The following is a 26,948-nucleotide window of genomic DNA, read 5'->3' as shown; positions in this document are numbered from 1 at the left end:
CCTGCCACATCGTTGTGATGTAGATGGCCTGTAGCTTCATCGAGAGTTAAGGTGTGAGGCTGACGTGACTTGCTCAAGGCCACACAAAGAGCCAGGCACAGATGTGGAAGCCCATGGTCACGCTGTAAAGGCAATTCACAGGAGCATGAAGGGAACCAGGTTGTGTGTTGTCAACCTGAGCTCTATGGTCCTACTCAGGGACAAATCCTCAGACCTGCTTGTTTGCTGGTGACTCTTTTGTTTGCCAGTGTGCACATACCCCCACCCAAACCTGACTGTGCACCTACAAGTAAGGCTACAAACGGGCCTGAAACAAGATATGGGTTAGGCTGTGGTGATCCAACAGAGGGCACGTGGCCTTGTTGCTGAGGGGCTGAGGGAGTATCCAAGTGTCTCCCGGCGGTAGAGCCAGTCTGGGGGGCCGCAGAAGAGCACAGACTCTTCCAGGCGTCACTGATGGCCCCTCCCGCTGCCACGGTGCGAGTGAAGGGCTCTTTGTACCGGGCTACCACTGCCGCAGCCCTGTCTGGCCCTGGCAGCAGGCTGGGGCGCGCACCGGGCCCCAGGAGGCTGAAGCGGGTCTCGGCAGCTGCCCGGCTGACGGCCCGGCGGCTGCTCCCCAAGAGCGGTGGCCTCCGGGGCGGGGTGTGGGGCCGAGGGCGGGCCTGGCCGGGCCGGGCGGGGCGGGGGCGGGCATTGCCCTCGGACCCTCCCCCGCCCGCCGCGCTGCCGCGGCCGCAGGCTCCGTCGGGGCCGGACCGGCGGAGCAGCCCCGAAGTTTGCGGAGCGGTTGGCGCCGCGGCCATGTGGCTGCTGTGGCTACTGCTGCGCTCGGCGGGTGAGTGAGCGAGCGAGCGAGCGCGGGCGGCGGCCGCAGCCTGAGCCATGCTCCGCTCCGCTGGGCGGGGGCGGCCGCTAGGGCCTCCCCGCCCTCCGCAGGCGCGCGTTGCGTTGCGGGCCGGGGGTGCTGGGCCTCTGCTCCCTTCTTCCCCTCGGCCCCTCCCCGCTGCGTGGGGCCGGTCAGGGGCACCGCCTGCCCCGCTGCTCGCCGGGCGGGCCGGGCCTGGCGGGGATGCCCGCCGCGGTGGCGTGCGTGGTTCCAGTCTTCGTGTCCCTTCCTTCAGGGCGGCGTGAGGCGCTGAGGGCTGGCGGGGCCCCTCCGGCGGGCGGGCTGGGCTAGGGCTGGTGCAGCGCCGGGGACTGTGCGCCCCGGGCCCTGCTTGGCCTCGCTCAGGGCGTCACAGAGCCATTGGCTACTTTTTATTCACATTCATGTTTGTGGAAGCTCAGTTTCCCCCACGCCGGCACTGAGCAGTCACAGTCGGCGAGCTAGGGATAGTTTGTGCAGCTTTGCTGCAGGTGTGAATTATTCCTGCAACGTGATCTTAACGGGCGCCTGTCCAGGCAGTATCTGTCGCCCGCTGCGCGCTGCCCGCCTGCTTCCGAATCGCGCCTCGGCGACGACGTGATGATACGCAGCGGGTTAAACTCCCGTTATGAAGCTCATTTGCTGTTTTGTTTTTTTTTTTGGTGTCTTTGCAAAACAATTCCAGGAGTTCCCTGTTTTGGGGAGCTTCAGGCAAAGCTCAGGTTTGGCTGTCTGGATTGCATTGCCTTCTTTCTTATGAATTTCCATTTTACTACAGTAATGTCGCTGAAGTTTCAACTGATTATTCACAGCAAGGTGTATGTTTCCATGCGTTGAATATATTTGCTTGTAATATCACCCTTAGATTAACATGGAGGTTTCCACCCTACAAGATAGTGATCCCTACATAGAAAGGTTTCCCAGCCGCCCTCCCCACTGTTCCTGCCCCACCTGGGCCTGGAGGCTGTGACCAAGGAGTCCTGTTTCTTGTACAGAAATTCGTACTGCAGCATTTTGACTGCAAATAGCCATTCTTGCACAACAGTTACCCGCAGTTATTTAACCTGAGGCTCTGGCTTACTTTGGGGGAGATTCAAAGAGCTTTCTGAAACCTTGGGTTTTTTTTAAAGTGTTCTGTTTTTCTTTTGAAGAATAAAGTAAAGGGCCTTTGGAGATTTGTTTTTTTAAATGTTGCTTCCTCTGTATATTTTGGCACCCTTGCAAGCTTCCCACAGGGAGAATTAATTTGTCTCTGCCCAGCCTTCACTCTGTTTTGAATTTTAGTTCTAATAACTCACAAAAATATTTCTTTTCCTATTAAGTCTTTTTTGGGTACAGATGGGAAACCTTGAAACCCTGGGGATCAATTCCAGTGAATTGAAGATAAACACTGTATACTCTCTCTGTCTAAACAGCTGTTCTGTTAGCGTCCAGAAGTCACTGTTGACTTGGACTGTGTCAGTGAAGATTTACCAGGCAAAGTCTGATATTTACATACTTACTCTTCATATTATAGTTGGATCAAATGGTGCTTTTGATTCTGAAAGACTATCTGCATGGGAAAGGTTTTATCTTCTTGTGAGATGTAAAGTGAACTTATATCAGGCTTGTTGAATTTCACTTTGTAATTGCAACTGCTAATTGATCAGAGAGAGACTGTTGATTGGAAGCTCTAACCTCAGTTCCTTTGCTTGCCTTTTGCAATCCCCACCTCATTGCAAGCCTCCTCAGGCTCTCAGGTGCGTGCACACACATGCACACCCACTTCTATGCCAGGATAAGCAGGTTGTTCTCATCCTGCTCCCCTCCTGCCATGGCCCCACCCAGTTCCCAGCGCTTCACTTGAGCTCGGGGTCAGCCCCTGCATGTAGGTTGTGTCCTGCAACCAGTTCCCAGCTTAGACTGTAACAACATTATTAAGTCACTACAGAAGTGGGTTTGTGAGTTAGAAAATAGACATTTGGTTTATCTTTTTCTAGAATTGGTATTACTGAAGTAATAGGAGCCGAGCTACATAGAGTTGTGTTCAGGAGAGGATTGCTTCAGAGAATTCATGTACATTATAGAGGAATAAACCAATACAGTGTAAACAGGCCCTAAAAGAAACTGTGTAATCCTGACTACCACTGTGCTGTATCTTCAAGGCAAATTTCTTTTTTGGTTCAAAGAAACCTAAATGTACCAAATACTTTTTGAACATGGATTTAGGTAATTTTTTTCTTAAACCTGTATGTCACCCATTAAGGAGAGAAATTATGACAGGAGTCAAAAGCATTTACCTACATCAACTGCTTTTTAAAAGTGTGATAACAAAGTGAGCAGAAAAGGAAGATTTTTTTAATCAGATGACACTAAACCCTCCTGTTATAGCTGCAAAGCAGGCATTAATAATGTCAGCCTTATCTGACTGGAGAGGCAGAAGACAGTGCACAGTGGGATTCCTGAGCGTGCTCCCCGATATGTCACGATTCAGCATAAAGACCCTTCTGATGTGTAAGCCAAATACAGAATTTACATATTAACTTCTGAAAATAGACTCAATTTGCTGTGTGTTAAGGGGAGGCTTTTGTATCTTGTTTCCCCACACTTTTGGTTTAATACTATTCGAATCAGGACCCTCTTCTGCAGACATGCAGGGCCACACCTGTCCTTTCAGTGCAATTTGCAACTATGTCTCAAAAGCCTGGAAGAAATGAGAGCATCCCCAAAGCCAAGCAAGGCTGTGAGCTGCTTGAAGAGTAATGGAACGGTATTAATATGCATTGTGTAATGTCCACTAGCTTAAAACTTCCCCATGCCACTGAAGATATTCCTGGTACTTCCTTACATAGGTCCTCATTTGTGCTGACATTCAGAGGTATTGCTTTTAGTAGAATTTCTTTGCTGAAAACCCCTATGTACAGCACTGCTGAATACCATTCTGCTCTGCTGCTGCGTAAGTAGAGAAGGCAAGAAAACTGCTCTCTACTTAGGCACCTGTGTCTGTCCTGTATATACAGCTGCTCTATTTTGTATTTTTTATACAATCCTCTTAAAAGCTCCTAATCTGGGTCTAGTGCTTCATAGCTGATGCTTGTCTCTCATGATACGCAAGCTGGGGCTTGTGTGGTATGCCAGTGGGTTGGAGATGGAAAGAGATTTCTACAGTAGCTTTGGCAAGCCAAGAAACTCCCAATGTGGCAAAGTAATGGGAGAAACAGATGATACTCAACAAGCAGTGTGTGTTTGCTGAAGAAGTATGTCTGGCAGCAGTTGTGATGAGAGCAGCCAGGAGGTACTGACCGTGGTGTAAAGCTCTGCATCCCTGCTGGAGAGAATGTCTGGGACTTCTCACAGGAGCCAGCACCTACAGACAGATTTTCTGAGATCCGCTTCTGGTTATCAGATGTTTGATATTTGAGGCTATTGTCTGACTTTGTTCTTGCAAGTACATTTTTGATGCAGGGACTGGAGGAAGCAGATTATGATTTTTTGGGTTTCATGTGAACTTAAAGGATTTTGAATAGTGTCTGGGAAAGGGACATGTCCTTGACTAGGCTTCCGTAGGTTCCTGTTGCTCCTTGGGTGTGGGGAGCTGGAGGTCCTGGGAACTTCCAGCTGCCCTGTTCTGCTTGGGATAACTTGACCACAGCCGTGGCCTGCAGTTGCCGTGGTCTGTGAGGGCCAAAGTGGGGTTGCAGTGTTGCTGTCACGCACTGTGATAGGACGTGGATGTTTATTGACTGCTTAACAAGTATTGAAAACACACCTTTGGACCAATCTGAAATAAAATGCTACAAGCTTACAGTCAGTCTGCAGTGCCTGAAACACTGAGAGTTCCGCAAGCTCCATACTATGTTGGATGAAAAAATTGCATGGTGATACTCTAATATATTTACTGTGACAGCAGTCAGCTGCATCCTACTTCCATGTATATGCTGATTTATTATCTCCCAGGTGAAGATTAAAATGGCTCCCTTTGCTGTCAACCTGGCAGACTGTAATAGGGAGATGATGGGTTTGTTGAGCAGCTGTGGTGGTGAACTGAGCTGAGGTTGAAGCATTTCTGTTTCAGGACAGTAGTATAGGAAGGCTTAATACAAAATTAACGTATCGCCTGGAGACAGACTTTGTTTTGTGGTTGTTTGTTTTGTTTTTAATTTTGTTTTTCCAAACTAGTAAATCTTACCAGAATGCTGTTCTAGAAAATCCTATTCTCTCTGCTCTGTAGGTAGAAATGCAGCAATGGAGCAAGCCTGAAAAATCTGTAGCATGAGCTCTGCTGGGATGATAGCAGTGCTCTCTATTTCAGTATCTTGTCTGATGTGGAAGGTAGTGGTGAGTTTTATGAATTGGTAGGAAGCCTTGGAGGCTGTCACTGTTCAGTTGTCCTACCTGCTCCAGACTGAAGCTGTGGATGTCCTACCTTTGGTAGAAGGCACTCTGTAGTCAGTATTCACACTTTTCAAGGTTTGAACTTCAAAATAGCTTCATTATCAGCAGGTGGGTTTTGAAGATGAGGTGAGAGAAAGATCTTGTGTCTCAGTAGTTGTTCTTGGTTTTGGGTGTTTTTGTCTTTTCAAGTGTTAAAGCAAAACTTTTCTGTCCTGGCAGGGTCTCATAGAGGATATGCTAATATGTGGAATGGAATATTTTAAGTGAAACCAGTTTTAGTGATGTATTTTAAGGTATCTCTAAAGTGAAACATTAAATGACAGGCAGTTCTTTGCCTGAATTAAAAGTAGATTATGGCTGGAGGCAAGTGTATAGTCGGTTTACTGGAAATTTCCTCTCTGCTGAAGAACTTTTGAGAGAGAGCTCATAAAAAACCCCCACAGTAAAACAAAGACGAAAACTTAAATAATTAAAGAAAAGCAAACAAAAAAACTTGGCAAACACCCCTGCAGAAAGCATTAGTTTAAATTTGTATTTCTGATAAAGAAACTTCTAAGTTCTGTGATCAGTGGAGATTTGCATTTGCTGTGAACTGAGTGTGTATCCAGATAGCTGCGTATTTGCCATGTAGATACTTGTTAAACTGCAGTAACTTGTCATGTGCTTGAGTGGGATTTTTCATGCAACCTCTTGCACTAGTAAAATTGTCAGCTGAAAAGACAATTTAAGCCAACCTTCTGTTGCATGCAGTGCTGGCTTTCAGGACAGAAAAGTCCTTTTAAGGAAGAAGATAGTGTAATGCTAATTGGTTTTGGTGTGTGTTTGTGTTTTAATTGGCACATGGGAAATGTTGAAGCAGTGATTTCCAAGTGGAGCGAGCCATTGGTCTCTGCTTTGTTCCTGTTCTCCGTTGCTTGCACAAATATCCACATTTGGATTGCAAAGGAGCTTCTGGAATCAGCTAATTAATTTAGCTGCAGCTTATGGAAATATGTCCTCTTTGAAAGTTTGAGAGAAATAATAGGTAGTTCTGTTACTGTGAGAAATCTGCTAAAGAACTGGGGAATCATGGGTGGACAATCAAAAGGGCACGCATAAGCAGAATCAAAACACATGGATTTTGTGGGAGGGTGGCCAATGGAAACTTTCTCCACTGGGATCCTTAAGCCTTCTTCCTGCCATGGCCTGGACCGCTGTGAACTTGGGCACACTAAAATCTTACCAAGTAAGGCTGCTTTTTGTATATGAATTAACAGTTGTGCTAGTTGCTGTGTCATGGTCACAGTGTGCAGGAAGCTGAGGTAAAAAGTGGAAGGCGATGTGGCTGTGAAACTTGTGTGAAGTGATCTCTGTGCTGGAAGAATGAGCTTTTTACCCACTGTGTGGCCTCCTTTGAGATGAGGGACTGATGAACTTGTGGCAGATCTGGGGAGATCATAGAATAATAGAATGGTAGGGTTGGAAGGGACCTTTAGAGATCATCTAGTCCAACCCCCCTGCAGAGGCAGATTCACCTACATCAGGTCGCATAGGAACATGTCCAGGTGGGTCTTGAAGACCTCCAAGGAAGGAGATTCCACAACCCCTCTGGGCAGCCTGTTCCACTGCTCTGTCACCCTCACAGTAAAATAGCCTTTTCTTATATTTAAGTGGAACTTTTTGTATTCCAGCTTCATCCCATTACCCCTTGTCCTGTTGCTAGCTGCAATAGAAAAAAGGGATGTCCCAACAGGTCCTGGTCCTCTTAGGCAGGAGGTGTCAGTTTTAAAATAGATTTAGTGTATCCCTGTCTCTGAGACTTAGGTTATCAAAGATTAGGAAGTTGAACATGGTTGAAGTGTGCTGAAATAGTTTGCTTCGATAGGGCCAAAAAGATAGTTTTTCCATTTTTAGTGCTATATTCTGTACCGGTCTTTTTTTTCCTTCTTTCCTCAGTAGGCATCCTGATTTGTTGGGTTTTTTTTTTAACTTTTAAGCATTAGAAAAGTCCCCAAATGGTACACCTTAATGTGAGTCTCTGGTGGTGTTATGTTTCATCTGCTTAGACTTAGATTCTTGTTCCTGAACGTCTCTTGCAGAACATGATGGGGGAGATTCCTGGTTCAGGATTCTTTTATTGAGGATTTGAGATGGTAACCAATTACATCAGATGAGTCAGCCTATGGTGGTCTGTTTTGAAACAGATGAGCTGGTGTTGGTTTGGACAAAAAGTTCGATTTTTAAGTAGCTTTTCTCTGTGGGGATTTACCTCCTTTTTTTTTTTTTTTTTTGTAAAATGCAGTAGTGTTACTGCAGCAAGTAGATTGTGGTCCCATGAAGACATTAAGATATGAAGTCTGGCTAAAAAGTATCACTTTGTGCTCAGATTCCTTCATTCCTTGGAGTCCTTTCTCTTACTTTATGAATTTTGCAGGAATTTATGACTTCAATTGTTAATGAGTCAGATGATGCTTCTAGCTTCAGACAGAACTTTATTGCCAGCCAGATCTTTGTCAACTTCAGAACTGTACTCTGCAGGGCAAAGCTGCTCAGGGTCTTGGTGCTCCAGGATCTACTCCAGTTTGTATTACTGAGCAGCAGCATGACTTTGGGCAAGATCTGTTTCTTTCCTCACTGTACTCGATTCCCTTTTATCTGTTTAATCAGGTCTTTTTGCACACCAACTCTCTTCCTATCCTTCTATCCTAATTTTTGTCAAGAGCTGTATGCTATAAATAACAAGAGGCATGCCATTCTGTGGTTTGAAATAGCTCTTTGCCTTGAATGAATGTTCTGCCTTGCTGGTAGGGGTAGGATGTGAGATAAGGAGAGTTGTCTTGATAAGGCACTTTTTTCTTAGTGATTCCTATTTTCTCTTTCCATTCTTGTTGTTTCACTAAAGTCACAAAGATTCTTCTAACATGAGTTTTATATTTAGAAAAAATGTGGAGCATGACACAGACACACAAAGTGATAAAATTAAGAAAGCCCATGTAATTGGCAAGTTGAGCTTTTTTCCTTGCCTCTCTAAGTCAGGGCAAGAGATGGCAGCTTGTACTGTTGCTTGTCCAGAGTGTTCTGCACAGGTGACCTGTTGTGCAGGACTGTTGGACCTACCAGCTGGCGGCTGCTTCACAGGGAACGTGGTCCTTGCCCACACACAGTTACAGACAGTAATATTTCTGCCCGTGTTTTTGAGTTTGGAGGCTACAAATAGTCTAGGGGCTGATGTTCTGCTGCTGTTCTCACTGTGCAATAAGTTACATCAAGGGATATTAAATGTTTCTGTTCCTCTTTCCATAAGGTTAACTGAATTTCTGCAGCTGAATATAGCCATTATTTCTCAGATTGTGAATCCTATTCTTGTCAAATTCATACTTCTTTCCCTTTCTTTGCCTGCCTTATTCTTGTTTCCTTATTTCCCTTCCTTATTTTCTTGTTCTTAAAGCCACATGTTGATGACAGTCTTCCCTTGCTTATTTCCACTGCCATTTGTCTTGCCTCTGTCCTTCTTGCATCTCTGTACCTTTTCCTATGTTTTTTTCCTTTTTTTTTCTTTTAACCTTTGTGCTCATGACCTCACCTGAAGTTGTACCTGTTGGTGCATAGTTCTGGCCATGGATTTCATCATCATGCCCTTGGCTCTGAACTTAGAAAGAAGCTCATGTGATTCTTTATTGTACCTATACCTCCATCCTTCTCAATTTGGATCTTGCATCCAACGGAATGTGAAATCACCAGTCTAGGAAACTTTGATACATGGGATGATCTTATGCTGCTTGATTTTCTGCTCTTCTGCCTGTCCTTCCTCCTGTGTGCTGTGTGTTGAAGCCCAGGTTTGGGCTCCATGGAACTTGTGCTGTAGCTGAATGTGTCAGATGGTGGTTGGTTAGAGCAGACTGCTTGCGACTTGGTCTCCCTAGGTTTTTGGTACAGCTTTACAAGTGGATTGTGCATCTTGACCAAATTATTCATTTTTTCAAGGAACATTTATGAAGTACAGTTAATATTTACTTGACAAACAATGCAAGGTGTACATGTGTAGATGAGTAAATAATTTGTGAATATAGGCATTGTTAGAGAGATTGATATAAAATATGCTAGAGCAGTTCCATGTGTTATTAAATATGCAGAGTAGCTCTACTGCACCTGCCAAAGCACATCAGTTTGTCATGGACAGCTGAATTTATAGAGTCATCACTTAAGACCTCCAAAGGAAACACGTTGCAGCCTTCAAACTTCTTCCAACTTCAAAGGCAAGTGTTCTGACTTTCTAACCAGTCTCCTGTTATAGGCATAAGTTGCTCTTGGTGGCTAGAGTCAAAGCTATGCAAACTGAGAAGGTTAGGGGCATTCAACCTGAAGAACAGAAGGCTCCAGGACACCTTAGAGCAGTTGCCAGTTCCTAAAAGGCTGACAAGAAAGTTAGAGGAAAACTTTGTACAAGGGCCTGGGGTGACAGTACAAGGGATGATGGCTCCAAACTGTCAGAGGGGAGATTTAGGTTAGATATGAGGAAGCTCTTCCTTGTGAGGATTGTGAGGCCCAGGCACGGGCTGCCCAGAGAGGCTGTGGCTGTTTCCATCTCTTGAAGTGTTCAAAGGCAGGTTGGATGGGGCTTGGAGCAATCTGGGCTGGTAGAAGATGTTCCTGCCCATGGCAGGGGGTTGAACTGGATGAGTTTTAAGATCCCTCTCACCCAAACCAAACTATGATTCTGTGTAAAATGGTCTGCAGCTTTGCTTGTTCAGGTAACTGGAAAGAGGCAACACAGATGCTGCAATCAAGAGACTGGCAGAATACAAACTGTGCTTGTGAAATCTTGAGTCTGGAAGAACTGTACTTAACTGCTCAATCAGTTTTAAAAGACTTAGGTCATTAAACTAATTAGGCATAATTCAGAATTGGCTAACAAGCAACAACAGTGTGTTTATGATGATTGCTGTCTATTCAGGCTCAAAAAAGGTGTGCTCTTTTTTTTTTTTTAATATAACCTTTTGAAAAGTGAAAAGGTGACAAGGGACAAAATTATCTATGTGGCTGATGTTAGCCACATCAGTTAATAAAGTCCTGACTGAATTTCACTTACCTGATTGTGAGTGAAAGAAGTGTGGAGTTACAGATAGAATTGTTAAAAAACCCCAAACCCTAAAACATTGTGAACTTTTAAATGAATGGATCATTCAGGTTACCAGGTAACCAAGGTTCTGCATGTTAAACGTCCTTTACTAAATCAAGTCTTGCCAGAATTGTATTTCTGAAAGTATTTGTCTCTTGGTTACCTAAGTCAACTGACATTGGTTCTCAAAGCTCTAACTTTTCATCAGTCTCACTTTTTAAATACAGGATAGAAACAGTGTAGTTTTCACAGAATCACAGAATCTCAAGGGCTGGAAGGGACCTCGAAAGATCATGCAGTCCAACCCTCCCTGCCAGAGCAGGACCACCTAGAGTAGGTCACACAGGAACTTGTCTGGGTGGGTTTTGAATGTTCATCTCCAGAGAAGGAGACTCAACAACCCATCTGGGCAGCCTGTTCCAGTGCTCTGTCACCCTCACAGTGAATAAATTGTTCCTTGTATTTCTTTGGAACCTCTTGTGTTCCAGTTTATACCCATTGCTCCTTGTCCTATCAATGGACATCACTGAGAAGAGCTGTGACTGTTAGTTACAGCAGAAATGCCCAGTGTCTCTGCAGCAGCTTTGGTAACTTTCAAGCTTTCAAAGTTAAAGACTCTCTACTTATTAATGATTTCTTCATGAGTTAGACTTTGGTGTCTAATTAGATTGGGTATCCTTAAAAGTTCTAATGGGAACCTTGAAAATCTGCCAATGGCCTATGGAGGTTTTTTGATGAATTGTTTTAATGGAGCTCTGCCTTACTATTTGGTTAATAGTCTTCAGGGTAGCCTTGGGCTACTTGCTTTCCAGTTTCCTTGTGTTATCTGTAGATGAAGATCCACCTTATTGAAGCATAATGGCCAATTAGCTGAGTCAAATGAAATCTGAAAATACAAAAAGCAGTTCTAGTCATGGGCAGGGGATATTCTTGTCCTAACAGAGATTGGATCCAGAGCTGCTGGCCTGCTGACTGCTAACACTCCTTGTAAGGAGTCTCATGGGGATATGTCTGGCCTGTAAGCATGGTTTAGCTGATTTTTCCCTGCAGTGTTGATGCTTCATTTGTTTGCTCATCAACAGTTGCAAAACAAGCCAGCCCACTTTTATGAGCAGGCTTTTCCATTTAAGAAGTAATGGAGGTAAGTTCCTTTGGGCCTGTATTGAGGAGACCTGTGTAAGGCCTGTACAGTTTCTTCTAAACCTGTATGACTTGGACTTCTAAAATACTGAGTGGTTCTCTGTGTTTCTGATGGGCAGCCTGTCTGATATGGGATATCTCAAAGGGGCAGAGACACTTGGGAAGTAGGGCACTCTTTCCACCATTGCCAGTATGGCCCTTTAAGGTGGAGTCAGTCGGGTGTTAGCAAACATGAGCCTTCCAAGTTGCTTTGCATATATATAAGAAAACTATAAGAAAACTAACTTGGCATAGACTTAGTAAATATTCCAGTGTTGTTTACTTCACTTTGGAAGGACTGTGTTGGCCTCTTGCTTTGGAAAAAAATGTGTTATTGAAATGCTGTAGCAATTGTTTTTGTTAGAGAACACTTTGAGTGAGCTCAACTGTCAAACCCTAGATGTAAGCAGCTGTACCAATATCCAATCATTGCATGTTTCCAGAGCAAAGATGTTCTGGATACCTTGACATGTAGAGCTTCATAATCTATTTCTAAACAAGCTTCCCAAGTTGTTCCCTTTTCCTCCTTCTCCCTAGCATTAAGAGCACAGTTAACTTCTGTGTCTCAAATTTATTTTCTGAGTCCAGGGGGGTCACCTGTCTCTCCAGACTCACAGTGTGAACTGAATCTGGTTAGTAGCTGAGGAGGCAGGAGTCTGGGATGTTGGACTTTCATCTGTTATAGCGTAGGCCTACTTATATTTTAATCAGAATCCCTGGAGTGGATATCAGCTACATACCTGCCCAAAGATTTTTGGTTATGACTTTACCTGTTTACTACTGAGGAATAAATTATTCAAGATACACCAGTGGGCCTTAATAGTAATACTTTGCATTTTTTATGATGCTTCTTAAAAACCAGTTTATATAGTTGGAAAATTACTCATCTGTATGTAATATCTTCAGGTGCTCATCTCCCCAGTTTCTGAGCAACACAGGCACATGAATTATGGATGTTTGCAGCATTCCCATGGGATCAGAGAGCATTAGTAATAATTAACAGATAAAACTGAAGCCAAAGAAAGCAGAGTAATATGATCATATATCTGTGGCAGGGCTGAATCCTGGCTCTGATCTTCTCAGATTCTACCCAGAAAGTTGCCCTTTCCTCAGAGGAATCCTATCTGCTATGCTGCGAGTACTGACACTGATCTTGCTCCTTCTGAAGCTTACATGACCAGCATTCCTGCTGGGGAGGAGACTGGGAGTTGGCATGTTGGCATTAAACCAGTGTGGTGTTTAATGTGGCGTCATGGTTTAACGTCAGTTTGTAAAACTGGAATCTGCCTCAACTCTGGCAACTGCTGTTGATGGTGAAAGGTCTAGGAGTGTGAGACTTAGGTTTAAGTATGTGTAGATATTATGTAGGGCTGTCTGCTTGGTAAGCTTGATGAAGAATTGAGAAGGGGCAGGATAAATAAGTGTGCAGATGCTCGTGTCCTCCTGTGTCTGGTTTTTAATAGTACAAGTAGATAACAACATCGGTGGAAAGCTGGGATGTGAAGTGCTGTAGGAGCAGACAGAATTCTCATTCTTAGATTAGATAGGAAGTGTGCCTGCGCGATGTTACTGACAGCCTTGAGTGGCTGGTAAGAGTGTTTTAAATCCAGAACTGAATTCCTTGGCTTTCTACTGAGCTTCTAGTTGAATTGATTTGCATTGACCAAAAAAAGTTGGCTGACTTGAAGACATGCTTTGCACAGACTTAATATCTCAAAATAGTAGCACCTGAAGACCTCTACTTTCTCAAGAGCAAATTCTACCACTGAATGTGTTGTAGATCACATTTTAAAGTGATTTTTTTTCACAGACTCCCAGTTTTCTGCCCTTTACTTTGAACATAGCTTTTCTTTTTTCTTCTTCTTTTTTTCCCCTCTGAGAAGTTAGTAAGATACGATTACTGAAAGTATTCAGTTTTGTACATGGAGCACTCACTGCCTCTGCAAAATGAGACAAATCAAGGTGATGCCTGATCATGCACCATACAGCTAAGAAAACATTCTGGAGATAATGGTGATCCTTGGCAGCGCCTAACATCAGGCAAATTGTTTGCTTTGTGCCTTGCTTAAAATGGAGATGCCATTTACCCACCTCATTTTCTTTAGTTTCATAACTGCTGGTAAGTGCTCAGTTCCCCAAAGTGAGTGTCATCAATAATTCATCGTCACTTAATTGCTGGAGCTGATTTCTGATTGATTTGGAAAGTAGGACACTAGGAAGTGAAACCTTTCCCCTCTCTGTTCCACTTCACTGCTTTTACCAGCATTTAATGACCACATGCCTTTGCCTTAGAGCCACAATCAAACTGGGGGAGATTGCAAAAAGGATGGTTTGGGATAAAGACAGCTTAATACATAAAGCACAAGCTTTGCACACATGCAGAACAACCCAAAGTATTCATTTGTCTTTACCTAGCAAAAGCAGAACCGCTTAACACTGGTGCAGGGTTTGGTAGCACAAAATGACCTCAAAGGCCGTGCTGCATCCTAAAAACCAGTACACAGTCTATTGGAGCATGTCCTGCATCTGAGTCTGGTTTGCCAAGGAAGCACTAGAAGGAAATATGTTGGCGTGTTCTTGTTGTTTTTATTTGTATAAACATACATAATTTCCGAATGGATTCAGTTCTGTCTTAAATACCAAGAATTGTTTTGTTACTGTGTTTTTACATTTTTGAAGCTGTGTGTCTGGATTCTTCTCTTTAAATTAACTTCACATGGATATATTTCAGGGCATTAACTGTCTTTTAAACTGCTTTGAATATGAAAATGAATTGTCAACCCAGTTCTCAGAAATTAAGTACTTTTGTTGAGGTGGTCTAATGTCTTTAAACTTCATTGAAATGACAAGGCTTGAAAGAATGTCACTGTCAGATGCTTTTTGAAATACCCCGATGATCACTTCATTCTTTCAGTTTCCAGTTAGAAAACCTTTAAAAAATGTTGTTTTCAAAATAAAATTTCAAATGATGAAATTGCATTTAAACTGAAGTGAATCTTTTCAGCCAGCTGCGCTTTGTTCTGTTCATGGTGTCACTGGTGCCTCTCTTGCAAGGAGGTTGAGGAAAACAACTGGACACAAAAATGCCGTTCATTTGAGCAAATAATTTTCCGTGGAGGAGTTGTTAAAACTGAGTTTTGATTTGAATCCCTTGGGGCTAGAACATTGTGAGCCATATCATACATGCACAATATGTTCCTAAATCTGTTGGTTCATGTCTCACAGAAAAAAAATAAAATAAAAAAAACATAGGCTTTTCTAGGCAGCACATTGTGAAAGGGAAAAATGCTGATTTTAAGATCCGAGCGTAATGGCTTAAACCTTCACTTTCTACAGAGAAAATGCTTGATTTTGTGCTCCTTTTCACCAGTGAGATTCCAAGAGTTTGAGAGGAGCAACTCCCATCTAAAACTGGTGCAACAGTAAGAGGAATTGGGACATACATGGACTGGGCTCCAGGGAAGGAGTAATTGGATTTCGGTTTCCAGTAGCACACTGCATGGGGATACATGGGGAAAGGAAGTTTATTCTATCTGTACATTTAAAATTTTAGTGTGGTTTTCATCTTGCCATGCAATGATCACAAAGCATCTCTGTTAGTGTGTGCTTCTTGCTGTGACAAAGTGCTTCTGAAAGACGGAAGGTATGTTGACATTCTGTACAGGCTGTGGTGTCACCATTTCCGCAGTGGCGGTGAATGACATGGCAATCTGCTGTGTCTGAGCCTGAGGAGAGGTGTCATCCAGGTGCCCGAGCCTATTGTGTCAGTATGCTCTGGCTCTTCTTGCTGTTTACAGGGTTATCTGAAATAACAGAGAAGTGCACAATGGTCACGCAAATAATGACAGTAAGGAAGCCACAAAGTTACCTTGCTGATACAGTCTTTCTGTCCTTGGGATTTGCCTTCCTGACTGCTGAAGGTGCTCTATACCTTTGACAGTAGATCTTTAGAAGAAGCAAGAAAGTAATTTTCCCTCAGAGAGCTCATTGCTTTGGTATTGGATTTTTGATTGCGTCTTCTTGACAGCCTCCAGCTAGCTGGGAGGCCTTGTGTCACTGCTGCTGCTTGTTCCTTGTGTGTTACCTCCTCATTGGAGTCAGAGGATGGCATGTCAAGGATGAGATGCTGACTGTATGAGGAGTCTTTGTGATGGTGTAAGGGGAAAGGAAGCAAGAACTTCCTTCATCAGCTTAAGGACGTCTGTTTGGGATATGGTATTGTACACGTCCCACTTGGAGTTCACGTATGGAGTGAGCTAGTGTTATTTGGTGACAGCGACACTGAAGTTCAGTTCAGTTGGGACAGTCATCAGCTGTAATACAGTCAGTACTTAGAGTATTTTAATTTCTCTTGAAATCTAGAGAAAACACAGCCATAGTGCAGAGACCTAGTGGATAATATAAGTGCTGCAGACAGAGCCGCATCCTCTGCTTTGGATATGAAAGATGTGGGTATGGTGTAGGACACTTAACAGCCTGTGTTTTGTTTGGCAAGAACAAAGCTGATTGGGCCTAGAGTCCCGGGCAAGTTTTTGCATTGCATTGTATTTTCTGTATCTTAGTTTCCCCTTTATACTTTTAGCTAGTTCACAGAATATGGGTTGGTGTACTCTGTCAAAATAATCCTAATTTTGTGTTACCTTCCTGTATCAGAAATATCCATGTACATAACTTGCAGCAAAGCAACCAGTGTATAAAACTTTCCTTTCTATGTTATAGACTATACTGTGTTCAAATATGTGAAAATTCATTGCATACAAAGTTAGGATAATGGGAAACACCTATAGTAATCATGTTCTGCCTGTTTTTAGTGATTAGAAAAAATAGGTGACATGAATTGTGTTTATTAATTGAGCTTCACACCTTTTTTCATTTTTAAGAGGGACTGACCCTTGAACGAAAGAGAAGCCCTGTTGCTTAAGTAGAAAGTAAAAACAGCTGAGGAGAACTGCTTTCAATATAATGGACAGCTATATAGCTCATTTCTCTTGCAACTACTCAAGTTACATGGCCATTAACAGTTAAATTATTAATGAAGTATTGCTGAAGGAAGCCACTCCTGCCTTTTGTCTCTTCTCTTTCCTCTGTGCCAGTCACCAGGGTCACAGAAATCTTGTGCCATGTGCAGCAGTGCGAGATGCAGACACTAGAGAGGGGAACATCCAGGAACATCACTTGTCTTTTGTGATATGCTTTCCCCATGTCCTGGACAGGACAACTTGTTGTCTTCTGCTGATGGAGATGCCTCTGCCAACAGGAGAATGCCGCTGCCCTCTGACAACAGCCAAGCCAGGGTAGCACTGAGTGTGAGCAGTTACGAAGGAGAACGCGTCCTTTAGGGGAAGGAAGTGTCGTGAAGGATAGTGATGACTTTTGTTCCTAATAAAAAGAAGATTAAGAAAGATCCCAAATTTAGGGTCTGTATGATTTAATTGTAGAGTTAATATCCTTGGCCAAATATCTTTGCCTTTTAAGAGTGCTTTTTGTGCTAAAGTACTTATTTTCATATACTTCAATAACTTGCCAGTATTGGGAAGTGTAAGTGAAGGGAAAATTTAGGGAAAGTGATTGTGTTAAATGAAAGCTCCCTCCTACTTCTTTGGCAGGAGGAAAATCTCTGCTCTTTTTTACTTTTTTTCTCCCCATTTACTTTGCATCTTAAACACTTCAGAAAGACATGATGTACTTAAGTAATTTTCCAAGTTATAGCAGGGTCTGTTGCTTCAAAGAGCTTTGTACCTCGCTTGTGAGGCGTTTCTCTGATCCTTATGAAATGGATGCAGAGAAAAGAGAAAATGTCAGCATACAGATGATTGCAGTTTACTGGGCTTTCTGACTGGGAAGGTGGGAGCTGTGACTCTGCAACTCTTTGACAGGAGGTCTGAACAGAATGTGCAGCTTGTTTTCTAAGAAACTAGAAATTATTGCAGTAGCTGAGAATCAACTAAATGAATCTATGAAGAATCTCAAGTACCTTTTTAAGGACCTTTATTGCTCCTCAGTGATTTTCAATTTGGGTTTCTCCAGCAGAAAAGTGAGTTTTGAATGTTCAGCAAGATTCCCATTCTCTTAAATATAGATCCTTGTGTTTGAAGGCAAGGGTACATGTGGCATCAGCTTGGGTGCTGAGAGATTGCAAATGTTAGTAAGTCTGCTTAGGTACTTCCTTAGGAAATTGGAACTGAAATGAGCAGCAGCCAGTGTTGGCTGCCAGGGGGCTGAGCCATTGCTCTGTCAACTAGGAGTTAGTTATTGTGACAGCAGTGATGCACAGGCACAGTGGCTCGTTCAGATGCAAAGGCTGGAGGCTGCTCTGCTCAGTACCTGCAGCTGCACATTCAAGGCTGTTCTGGTGGCAATGGCTGTCATCTAGCACTGTGTATTACCTACCTGAGCAGCTTAAAACTATCTATCATGTACAGTTTTTGTTGTCTTCTGAACTTCTTGAGGTGTGTGAGAAGGACAAAAAGAAGGAGGCGTGTGTGTGTGTGTGAGTTGTAGTGCAGAGTCACAGCTAGAGTCAGCCAGCTGCTGATTTCTTGGGGCTGTAAAAGAGATGTGAACATGGTTGGTACAGAGAAAATATGTTCAGGTTGTCCTTTTGTTCCAAAGATGTATCTTGCTGCTTGTCTTATCTTACCCAGATGTGATAGCTGCTTGGCAGAAACCTTGGTGTTGCTTGGCACCCGCAGTTCTCTGCTCATCGACCTGAAAGAAATAACTGTTGAAACTCTGAAATGCACAGGTTTGAGCTGTTCTGCCTTTGGCGTTATCCACTCAATACAGTCTGACTTTTCTTATTTCTTTCTTTCCAGAGATTAGGAGAGGGGAATAGACAATCTTTCAAAAAGTGTGAAGTTTTTTTTAAATTCCAATTAATCAAATACAGTCTGTACCAGTAAAAAGCACAACCTGGGAGGCCCACTGTGCTAAACGTACAGCCTGCCATTTTCAGACAGTAGTTGCCGCTTAATTGGCAGAGTGACTGGAGCCAAATAGACCTGCTGTGCAATTATATCTGCTGGATTGGTGTTTTTGGGAATGGCCAACTAGGCCAATGAGAGTCAAAATTAAAATTAACCCTTAATGTCAGCACACAAACTGCACTTACACTAGTGTATTCATCAGGGCTTTTGAGAACCTCTGTTCTAGTCAGCCTCAGGTGCTGCTGCAAGTGATAAGACTTGTTTCCCTGGAACCCTGGAAAACAGATGGGCAAATGTGAATGTTGTGCATTTGAAGTTTCAGTTTGGTTTTTTGTATCCTGCCTTGTAACCAAGTAGATGTGCTCTTTGAGAACAAAAGCTTTATTATCGAGGATGTAGAAGCCATGTCTTTTGCCCAGACGTCTTGAGTTCTCTGGGTAACTGACATATTATGAACTTCTGTTGCTGGAGAAAACATTCAGAAAATTCTGGTCTATTCTTCTGGTTCCTATCTGTGTAACTCTGTAGGTGATTCCTCACTTTTGCTCTGTAGCCCTCCCAGCATTTGCCAGTTTGGTGCATTCTGTCTGGACATGTCTTTGAGGCTACTTCTTCAGAAAGTACACTTTATAGGATGCATAAACATGATGGATGCCAAGAGGAACGTAGAGCTTTCAGAGCCTGTTTAACCAGCAAAAATAATACATGGGGTTAGAGCAAGAGCATCTGATGCAAAAAAGAAAAAAAAAGGTAAAAATGCAGCAATGGTTTTGTAGTTGTCCAGAAGCTTAGTCAGTTTTGTTATCTCAGAGTTTTTCTCAGGATTGACCTATCTGAGTAAAACACATTCAGCTTTGGAAGCTCAAATGAGATACCCAAAATACTCAAATTAGGGTCTGAGGTATATAAATACTTATTCTTTCTTAACTAGGGTGTACTGGGAATCTTCTCTTCAAGACTTCTTGTCTAATGGTCACTAGAGTATAGTGGCATAGTATTTTTTTTCTTTTGAGGAGAGGTAGACTTCTAAAAAGCAGGTGCTACTTTTCTTTGTTGGAAACTGTTCAGAGTATTTAAGGAAATTAAGGAAACAGAATTGTCAGGAATCAAGGAAGCAACACAAAAATGGGAAAAGGAAGAAAGCTATGTGGATAAACCACATAGACCAAATCCTGGATTTGGTGTCTTGGGTGGCCCTTTCCAGAGATGTTGACCACAGCTGCCTCCACTGCTTCTAAGGAAATGTTCATTTTTCTCATGCACACATCAAAAGTTTTTCTACTTTTCTCCACTCTCTCTCCATTCCAGTCTTCTTCACTCTTCACGGTGCTGTTAAATACAGCAGTGGCTGAAAGAGCCAAAATCCAAGATCACCCGTATTGCAGACACCTCCATGATATTCCTGCTAGCTGAAAAGCAGTGGGCAGTACCTGGTGTGCATGGAGGGGATCTTGCTGGAAGGACTTGGTGATCAATGCCATGCGCCCTGCATCAGTTTTCCTCTACAATAGAAAATATTGTTGCTCTCAAGTAGGGCTTCTGGTACAATGAATAAGAGAAATAGAGAAGGGCAAACTCAACTGTGAAAAGAATGAACCTCTCACATCGATGTAATTCCTGCTATGTATCTTCCTAACAGCGTGTTTCCCATGGATGAAATGCAAATACCATTTATTTTTCCGTTATTGATTTGCTTACAGAAAGCAGCAGAAATCTAATCCATGCAGTAAATACTGAGGCACTTTATTGTCTGTATAAATTTTTATTATTACTGTATAAAGCACATGAAAGAGCTCAGTTTGAATGGGAGAAAATCACACTTTAGGTAGGTGGTTATAAAAGCTGTTATTTTTCACTTTAAATGATTATTTTCGAGGTCTCTGGTAGCAATTATGGGAAATTCCCAGCCTCAAATAACCAGTCGTTGTATACATCTGTCATTCCCGAGCCTCATCTTCTGCCCCCACTTAACTCTCTTTGAGGCTTGCCTAGTACAGGAGATGTGACCAGACAAGAAAGGGGTAAATGGGCACTGTCTTCTATAATCTAAAGTAACAGCAAAATCTCTTCAAATAGATGTAGGGCATGACATTTGAAGAGGCTCATGTCCTGTGGTGTCTCACTGTTGAATTAGAGCAATATATTAGCAGTGATCACTAAAATACTGTGTCAGTCTAAAGGGTGTCAGTGTGGCCTGTTGTGTTTTCAGTGTAGGGTGGATGCAAATTGTCTGATTATAACCCAACCTGGTGATCCTCTAGAATCAAGGCTCTAGCTCAGCTTATTGTGTTGAAGTTGCTCTTTTAAAGGTATACATGTCCATTTCTGCATTATTATTGCAGCTGGAGTGGAATGTGTTGCTTTTTGTGTTGCTTTTCCTCTTGAAGATTCAGGATGTCATAAGTCCAATTTGCACCATGTTTAGTCACCCAACTCACATGGTCTTCACGTATGCCCTCTCTTCAGTTTTAACTCTAATCCCTCTGTTGGATTTGCATGCCTGTTTGAATGGGTTATCGTCTATTTCCAGGTCACGCTTCTGTTTTGGAGCAGTTCTCAATCTTCACTGGCCACGTTCTATTGCTAGCACCTAGAATAGTCACTCCTCTTCTAAAACCGTTGCCTGTCTTTGTCTCTGATGGTATTATATTTCTTTTCCTAATTTTAAGTGTTGCTTCAGTGTACTGTTTAGAAAAACATTCTTGTTCTTCTTCCAGATTTTTTTAAGAGCCTCAGGAGAGAGGTTTCTGATCTCCTTGTTTTCTGATCTTAGGACAAGTCTTCAAAGCAGGTGCTGAGTTGCCTTCCTGGGGTAGGGAAGTCTGCACATCTGTTGTCTGTCTCTCTTTAGATTAAAATCGTTGTTATCTGTCATCAATTTCCTCACACTTGGAAATTATGTCAGTGTGGTAGAGTGAGAGGTTATGCATTTTTTTCTGTATTGCCAAGGCGATTGCTGATGTTTTGTTGCTCTGGCCTGCATCCTGTCCTGCCTTGGCCATGTCCGCTCTGTGAACCTTGCTCCCAGCTGTGCTTCGGGGCTCTGCCGAGCTCTGTTCTTTGCTTGCAGCGGCTCAGTGTGAGCTCTCCCTTGTTACCAGTACCACAGCCAGCTTCCCTTCCTAATGGGCTGTACTCACATGCAGGCAGATCCTAAATACGTGAACTACTCTTCTGATATCACCAGGAGGATATAGTTATCGTAACTTCATCTTATTTAGCTTTCTCCACCATGCTTACAGAGTGAGTTTGCTTTTAGAGCCCTGCACATTCTGTCTCCAGCACTGATAAGATGTCAGGACAGCATACAGCCTTCACATTTCTGGTTCTGACACGCAGCTTTCCTTACCAGGAAACACTTTAATATGTATCTGCCAAGGCAATTACTGCTCTTGAAAACTTCCCTTCACTTGTGGCATACTTGTTACATTAGACTAAGTGATGTCTGTTGGAGTTGAAAGTGTCAGGAGTGCTTTGGATTTAGGTTATCTGGTTTAGCCTGAGAAAGGGCTACAGTCCTTGTCTTCCTAGACAAAGACCTAAGGATGGGTTTCCACAGCAGCGTGAGGTGTCTAGGCTGTCCCTCCTTCCAGGGCACGTGCATTCCTCTGTTCTTTGATGGCAGATGTTCTTGAAACTTGGTGGTGGCAGCGCTGAGAACTAAAGGCTGTTTGGTAGACTACTTTAAAGCTTGCTGCCCACCCGTGGAGGAATTTATGCAACTGGATAAGGGAGAAAGCATGAATTTACAACCAGGTTGGAGAAAGATGGGGCTATAAGCTCTGATTTAGATCAGCTTAAGCTGTTAAGGAGATGCACCTTTAGCTAAGGAGATCCACCTTTTGCTAATCCCGGCTATGTGGTCTAGTTTGTTTCTGACACTGTTCAGTAATACCGTTCAATACTGTTGTGTTCTTATGTCTTTGCACTCAAAGGTGCAGAGGTTGGGGTTTTGGTTTGGAGGGTTCCCCCCCCCCTTCACTGGCTGAAACATTCTTCTGTTCATAGGGTTTTTTTCTGCAATACGTGACTCTTGCTTGAACTGTGTTCATTTGCAAAGGTTGCTTCTGTATATGATCTGTGGACAGAAGACTGCAGAAATACTGAATTCTCTTATAAATATGCTGACTACTCATTGGAGAAGGGGCAAGATGATACCTCCTTAGCATCCTGCTGAGGAACAAGACTGATACTCTCCCTTACAGTTACTGCTTTTTCTTTGCTCTCCTTCCCTTCCATGTTTTTGAATTACTGCGTGTTTGGGTGGTGGTGTTTTTGTATGCTGGGAAGTAGGCGTAGGTGGTGTGTCCAGTATAAGCTATCAATTCCAAAGGATTTCAGTGCTCTTTGTGCCTATCAGTTACAGTGTAACCACTGCTAGGCAAAATGCTCCTGAAGCAGCTGATGGTATAGAATTTTTATGTTTTGGGTTTTTTTTAACCAAGATTTAACACTGACTTTCATAGCCTCACAGTTAACTGCTGACACTCCCTGTGATTAATTCTCTTTGGAGCACCCCTTAGGCCATCATGGTATGGCACAACAGAGCAGTTTGAAGTAACACTTCTATGTGGGGAAATAAACTAATGGTGACTTCAGTTATTTTCTCCAGGCAGAGCAACTACGGGATTTTTTGTACATTGGACTTAAGACCTAAAAGAATCTGCCCGGGTGGTAAGGCTGAACATCCCAGAGATTGCACAGCCAACTGCCATCTCTGAAAACCCTTAAGTACAGGTAACTCAATTCACAGTCTAAAGCAGTTAAATGTGGTTAGCAACAGCCTTTTATGACCTCTTGAATCTGCACAGTGCAAAAAAAGTCTTTGCATAAACAAGTCTCAAAGAGCAATTAAAACCCTTTGATCCTTAAAAGTAAGTGTTCAGATTCTGTGACTGAGAAATAAAAACTTAAATGTTCTAGGTAGGTTTGTATTGACAGGAGTATCATCTGAGGTCATTTAAACCCAGCCCCTTCCAGCTGTTAGAGAAACAAACAAAAAAAACCCCAAAGTGCTCGTTATCAAAAGGAATTTCTGTTCATTCTTTCTGTTATTGTAGGCTATTCCTTTAAATTTGATTAATTTTGGACACTGAATTCACTTTTACTCTGTACCTGCAGCTCTCTAGGTGTAAGCTGGACAAATATTTCTTTGCCAGCTCATCTCAAGTGACTGTACCTGAACCAAACTGATGGGATTTCTAACAGTTCTGTGGCCACGCTGCAAGATCCCAAATATAACTTCAGTTCCAACTTTGTCATTCTTCATTCCTTTTCTTGCCCTTCCTGTCATTTAAATGAATGATGCATTCTTCTTTAACCTTGTAATTCACTTTGTACAAGATTTACCCTCCAGTTCTGCCATTTGTCCTTACAGATTTACGCAAGCTTATTATTTATACTGGGTGATGCTATCGGAAGTATCCTGTTGCCAAGGAAAATGTTAGACAGAGCAGACTGTGTTTTCTGAGAGAGCAAGTAGCTAAAACCTGGGCATAACAGCAGAAAGTAACTATATACAGATCTGTGTGTGGCAGTTTGGTTTCATCTCACATGAATATTTAAAGGCTGGATTCATGGGTGACTGATTCAGGCCCTGCATTGTGAGAGCATTTTAAAATTTCATGTTCTATTGTGTCTTGCAGGCAGAATGGAATTGTCTCATCTTGTGAAATAAAAGCAAATGTATACTGAATCTCTAGGAGAGATCCTTGAATAAACTAAAACTTGTTAGTAGTACTCCTCCTACCTTCACAGTGTTTATCTGCAGTGTTTATGAGACTGCATTTCTTTTCTTTAGTCCCTGTCAATAAGGCCATTCAAGATTAGGGCTCAGACTTCCTTCTATTGAAGAAGGAAGATAAGATTCAGCTTGGAAATCTTATCGCTAGGTGGATGTTGGCCATGAGTACATTCCTCTTGCCCTTGCTTATCAGCAGAACAAGCAATGAGATGACACTGGTAGAGGAAGAGTTTCATCATTAGGAATTGCCAGAGACAGAGGAATGTAAACATCTCCCTGGCTCTGATTGGTGTCATTTAACTTTTCAATGGGCTTCCCCTGCCCACCCTGATAGAAGATGGATTTGGTTCCTGCAGCGAGACAGGTTGCATGTTGCAATCCACAATGATCCAGTTTCTTTAGAAAATGATTCAGATATGTCTGTCCTAAGTAGACTGAAGTTCAAACATTGAGAAAATAATTTTTTTATCTTGCAAAATGATGGCAGGTAGTAATTCGAGCATGAAACCTACAAATCCAAGATTTTCTGCAGTCCTAGATGCATTGGAGGCAGTTTGATATAAGGATTTTACATTGGTGGTAGTATGGGACGTGAGAAACAACAGTGAGCTTGGTTACTGTGTACTCTTTTTACATCCATGCCCTCTTGAGAATAATTTAGGCTGTGTTTTCAGGGTGAGTAATGCCAAATGGCCAGATAGGGCAGGTTTGATTCAGGCAGCATATCTGTGTGGTTTGATAAAATGCAACAGTGTGGTCTGTGGGAGGACAGATGTAACTATTGATTGTAAAGTTTACCAAAGCAAAATTAGGCCACCTGCTGTTTTTTAAATTCTAAGCTTTTAAAGCATGACTAGCAGACTAATCTGGGGTTCTTCACTGTGTCAGGTACTTGAACTTTTACAAATCTGACCTTAGTTACAGTGTAACTTGGTTTACTCTCTCTTTGGTGCAGGGTCTGAATCTGTCTAAGAGGAGGACAATGTATGTAAGTGCATTATAAGGGTGGTGCAGAAGTGTGTGGAAAGTTGCTGAGTATGGAAGGGATAGTATCAACAGGATTTGCTTTGCTTTTAGCATGTTTGAATATGGAAGCTACACCTTAGGTTTTTGTTCCTTCTTGGTTTTGCTGCTACCCTCATCCAGATGCTCAGTTACATTTTTGGTGTGTATTTATATTGCTTGCTTATCTTTTTGCCACAAGTACTCTTTTATTTCCTTTAATCGAATTAAAGCTTGACACTAAATTAAAAAAATAAATTCAAAGAGTATACATTTGTAGCCAGGGAGCATCTGGAAAAGGATTTTACATCAGATGCTAATGTGGTGGCAGTCAAAGCAAAGTTTCATGCAACAGTGTCTTTACTACACTTTGCCCATTGTTAAAATGAAATCAGGGCATTACTTTTTAAGAGGAAAGTCTCATACTGAATTCAAGTACATAAGGCATAAAAAATTTGCCTATTAACAACACCAAACAGATAAGAAAAGTACATTAATGAAGACCAAGTTTACTTTCCATCTCTTAGGCAAACATCTTGATATCATCCAAAAAGTTGCTTGCAGCTGCAGCGCTCTGAGACTCTGTCAATGTCTAAGCTGGCCTGTTGGCAGCAGCTGGGACAGGAGAGCCAGGGCTGTTTCAGAAACAGGCATGTCTGTCACACAGCCTGTGGAGATGATGGTGTTTCACTGATGCTAAATTTCCTAATCATCTATCTGCATGTGTTCCAATAAGAAGTGGAAAAGCAGTGGTCCTGTTAATGTGCTGGTGTTTGGACTAGAGCTGATTAATGTGTGGGAGTAATTTAAAGGGAGGAAAGCCACAGCCCTGAGCTAAAGGAGGTGTCTTCTGGAGACTGAAAGCCACCATCAGTGGTTGTCACTGAATGCAGTTTGAAAGTCTATAACTATGCTCACTGGCACATGGAAATGGAAACATGAGCTTCTCCTGGTGCAGCAGAAGTGTAAAGAATCCCCCAAAGCCTGCTGGTCTGACCTTTTCACTTTTCTTTGCCAACAGTGCACATTACTTCAGTAAATTGTAGATCCTGTAGACTTGCCTAGTAGCCGTGTAACAAGCCCTTATGCTTCTCTCCTCCCGGTGTATGAATGTATACCTATCTTTGAGCTGCATGGGACTTCCAAGTGATGAAGAACCTGCCTGTGGAGCTGATGTGGAGACAAAGACTAGTCAGCTTTCCTCTCTCAAAGAGTAGGTTGCCTCTGGACTTGGTGTTTCCAGGGGGTCAGTGTGTGTGTGTGGAGACTGCCTGCTTTCGTTTGGTTGCACTGTTGTGAACATTTTTCTTGTGATGGTGTCTTCTACTCTTTTGGAAGATCAGATAGTTGGTAGTAACACATAGCCAAGACAACATGGTTAGAAGAGAGTCACTGTTCAATAATCTGGAAATGGTAATTGGTGGAGTATGTTCTTTGTACTTCAGATTTTTGTTCTGGACTGTGTTAACTTTCTGTTTAAGTGCCTGACTCTTAAGAGCTAAGCTCTTCTGAGTATGAGGAACACATAATTAGAGAAAATGTTTCCATTCCAAAGGATGTTAATTATTAGGGTATTCTATGTAAGTGCATGATCTAATTCATTGCACAATAATGGTTTTCAAAGGTTGCTTAAAGTCACTGCAGGAGGGAGAAACTGGAGAGGAGTCTGGGATAAACGAAACAATCCAAACTTCCAAGTATTGATCTTGCTGTAGGTGTTGGGTGGATGACTCAGTCTGAGTTCATCTCTAGCTCTAA

At 42.6% G+C, this 26,948-nt stretch overlaps 1 protein-coding gene across 3 annotated transcripts in view; it reads left to right on the top strand.

The window, feature by feature from the left end:
- Positions 1-714: 714 nt before the first annotated feature.
- LDLRAD3 (low density lipoprotein receptor class A domain containing 3) overlaps positions 715-26,948 on the top strand; it is a 116,528-nt gene continuing 90,294 nt past the window's right edge. For all 3 annotated transcript variants that reach the window (XM_061998516.1, XM_061998514.1, XM_061998513.1), the window contains exon 1: positions 715-838. In XM_061998516.1, the coding sequence (XP_061854500.1) occupies positions 805-838 (34 nt within the window). In that variant the 5' untranslated portion in view covers positions 715-804. The remainder of the gene's footprint in view (positions 839-26,948) is intronic.

This window comes from Colius striatus, chromosome 6, assembly GCF_028858725.1.
Source record: "Colius striatus isolate bColStr4 chromosome 6, bColStr4.1.hap1, whole genome shotgun sequence".
In the NCBI taxonomy this organism is placed as follows: domain Eukaryota; kingdom Metazoa; phylum Chordata; class Aves; order Coliiformes; family Coliidae; genus Colius; species Colius striatus.
The sequence above is the reverse complement of the archived record's forward strand: the minus strand, read 5'-3'. Positions and strand labels throughout refer to the sequence as shown.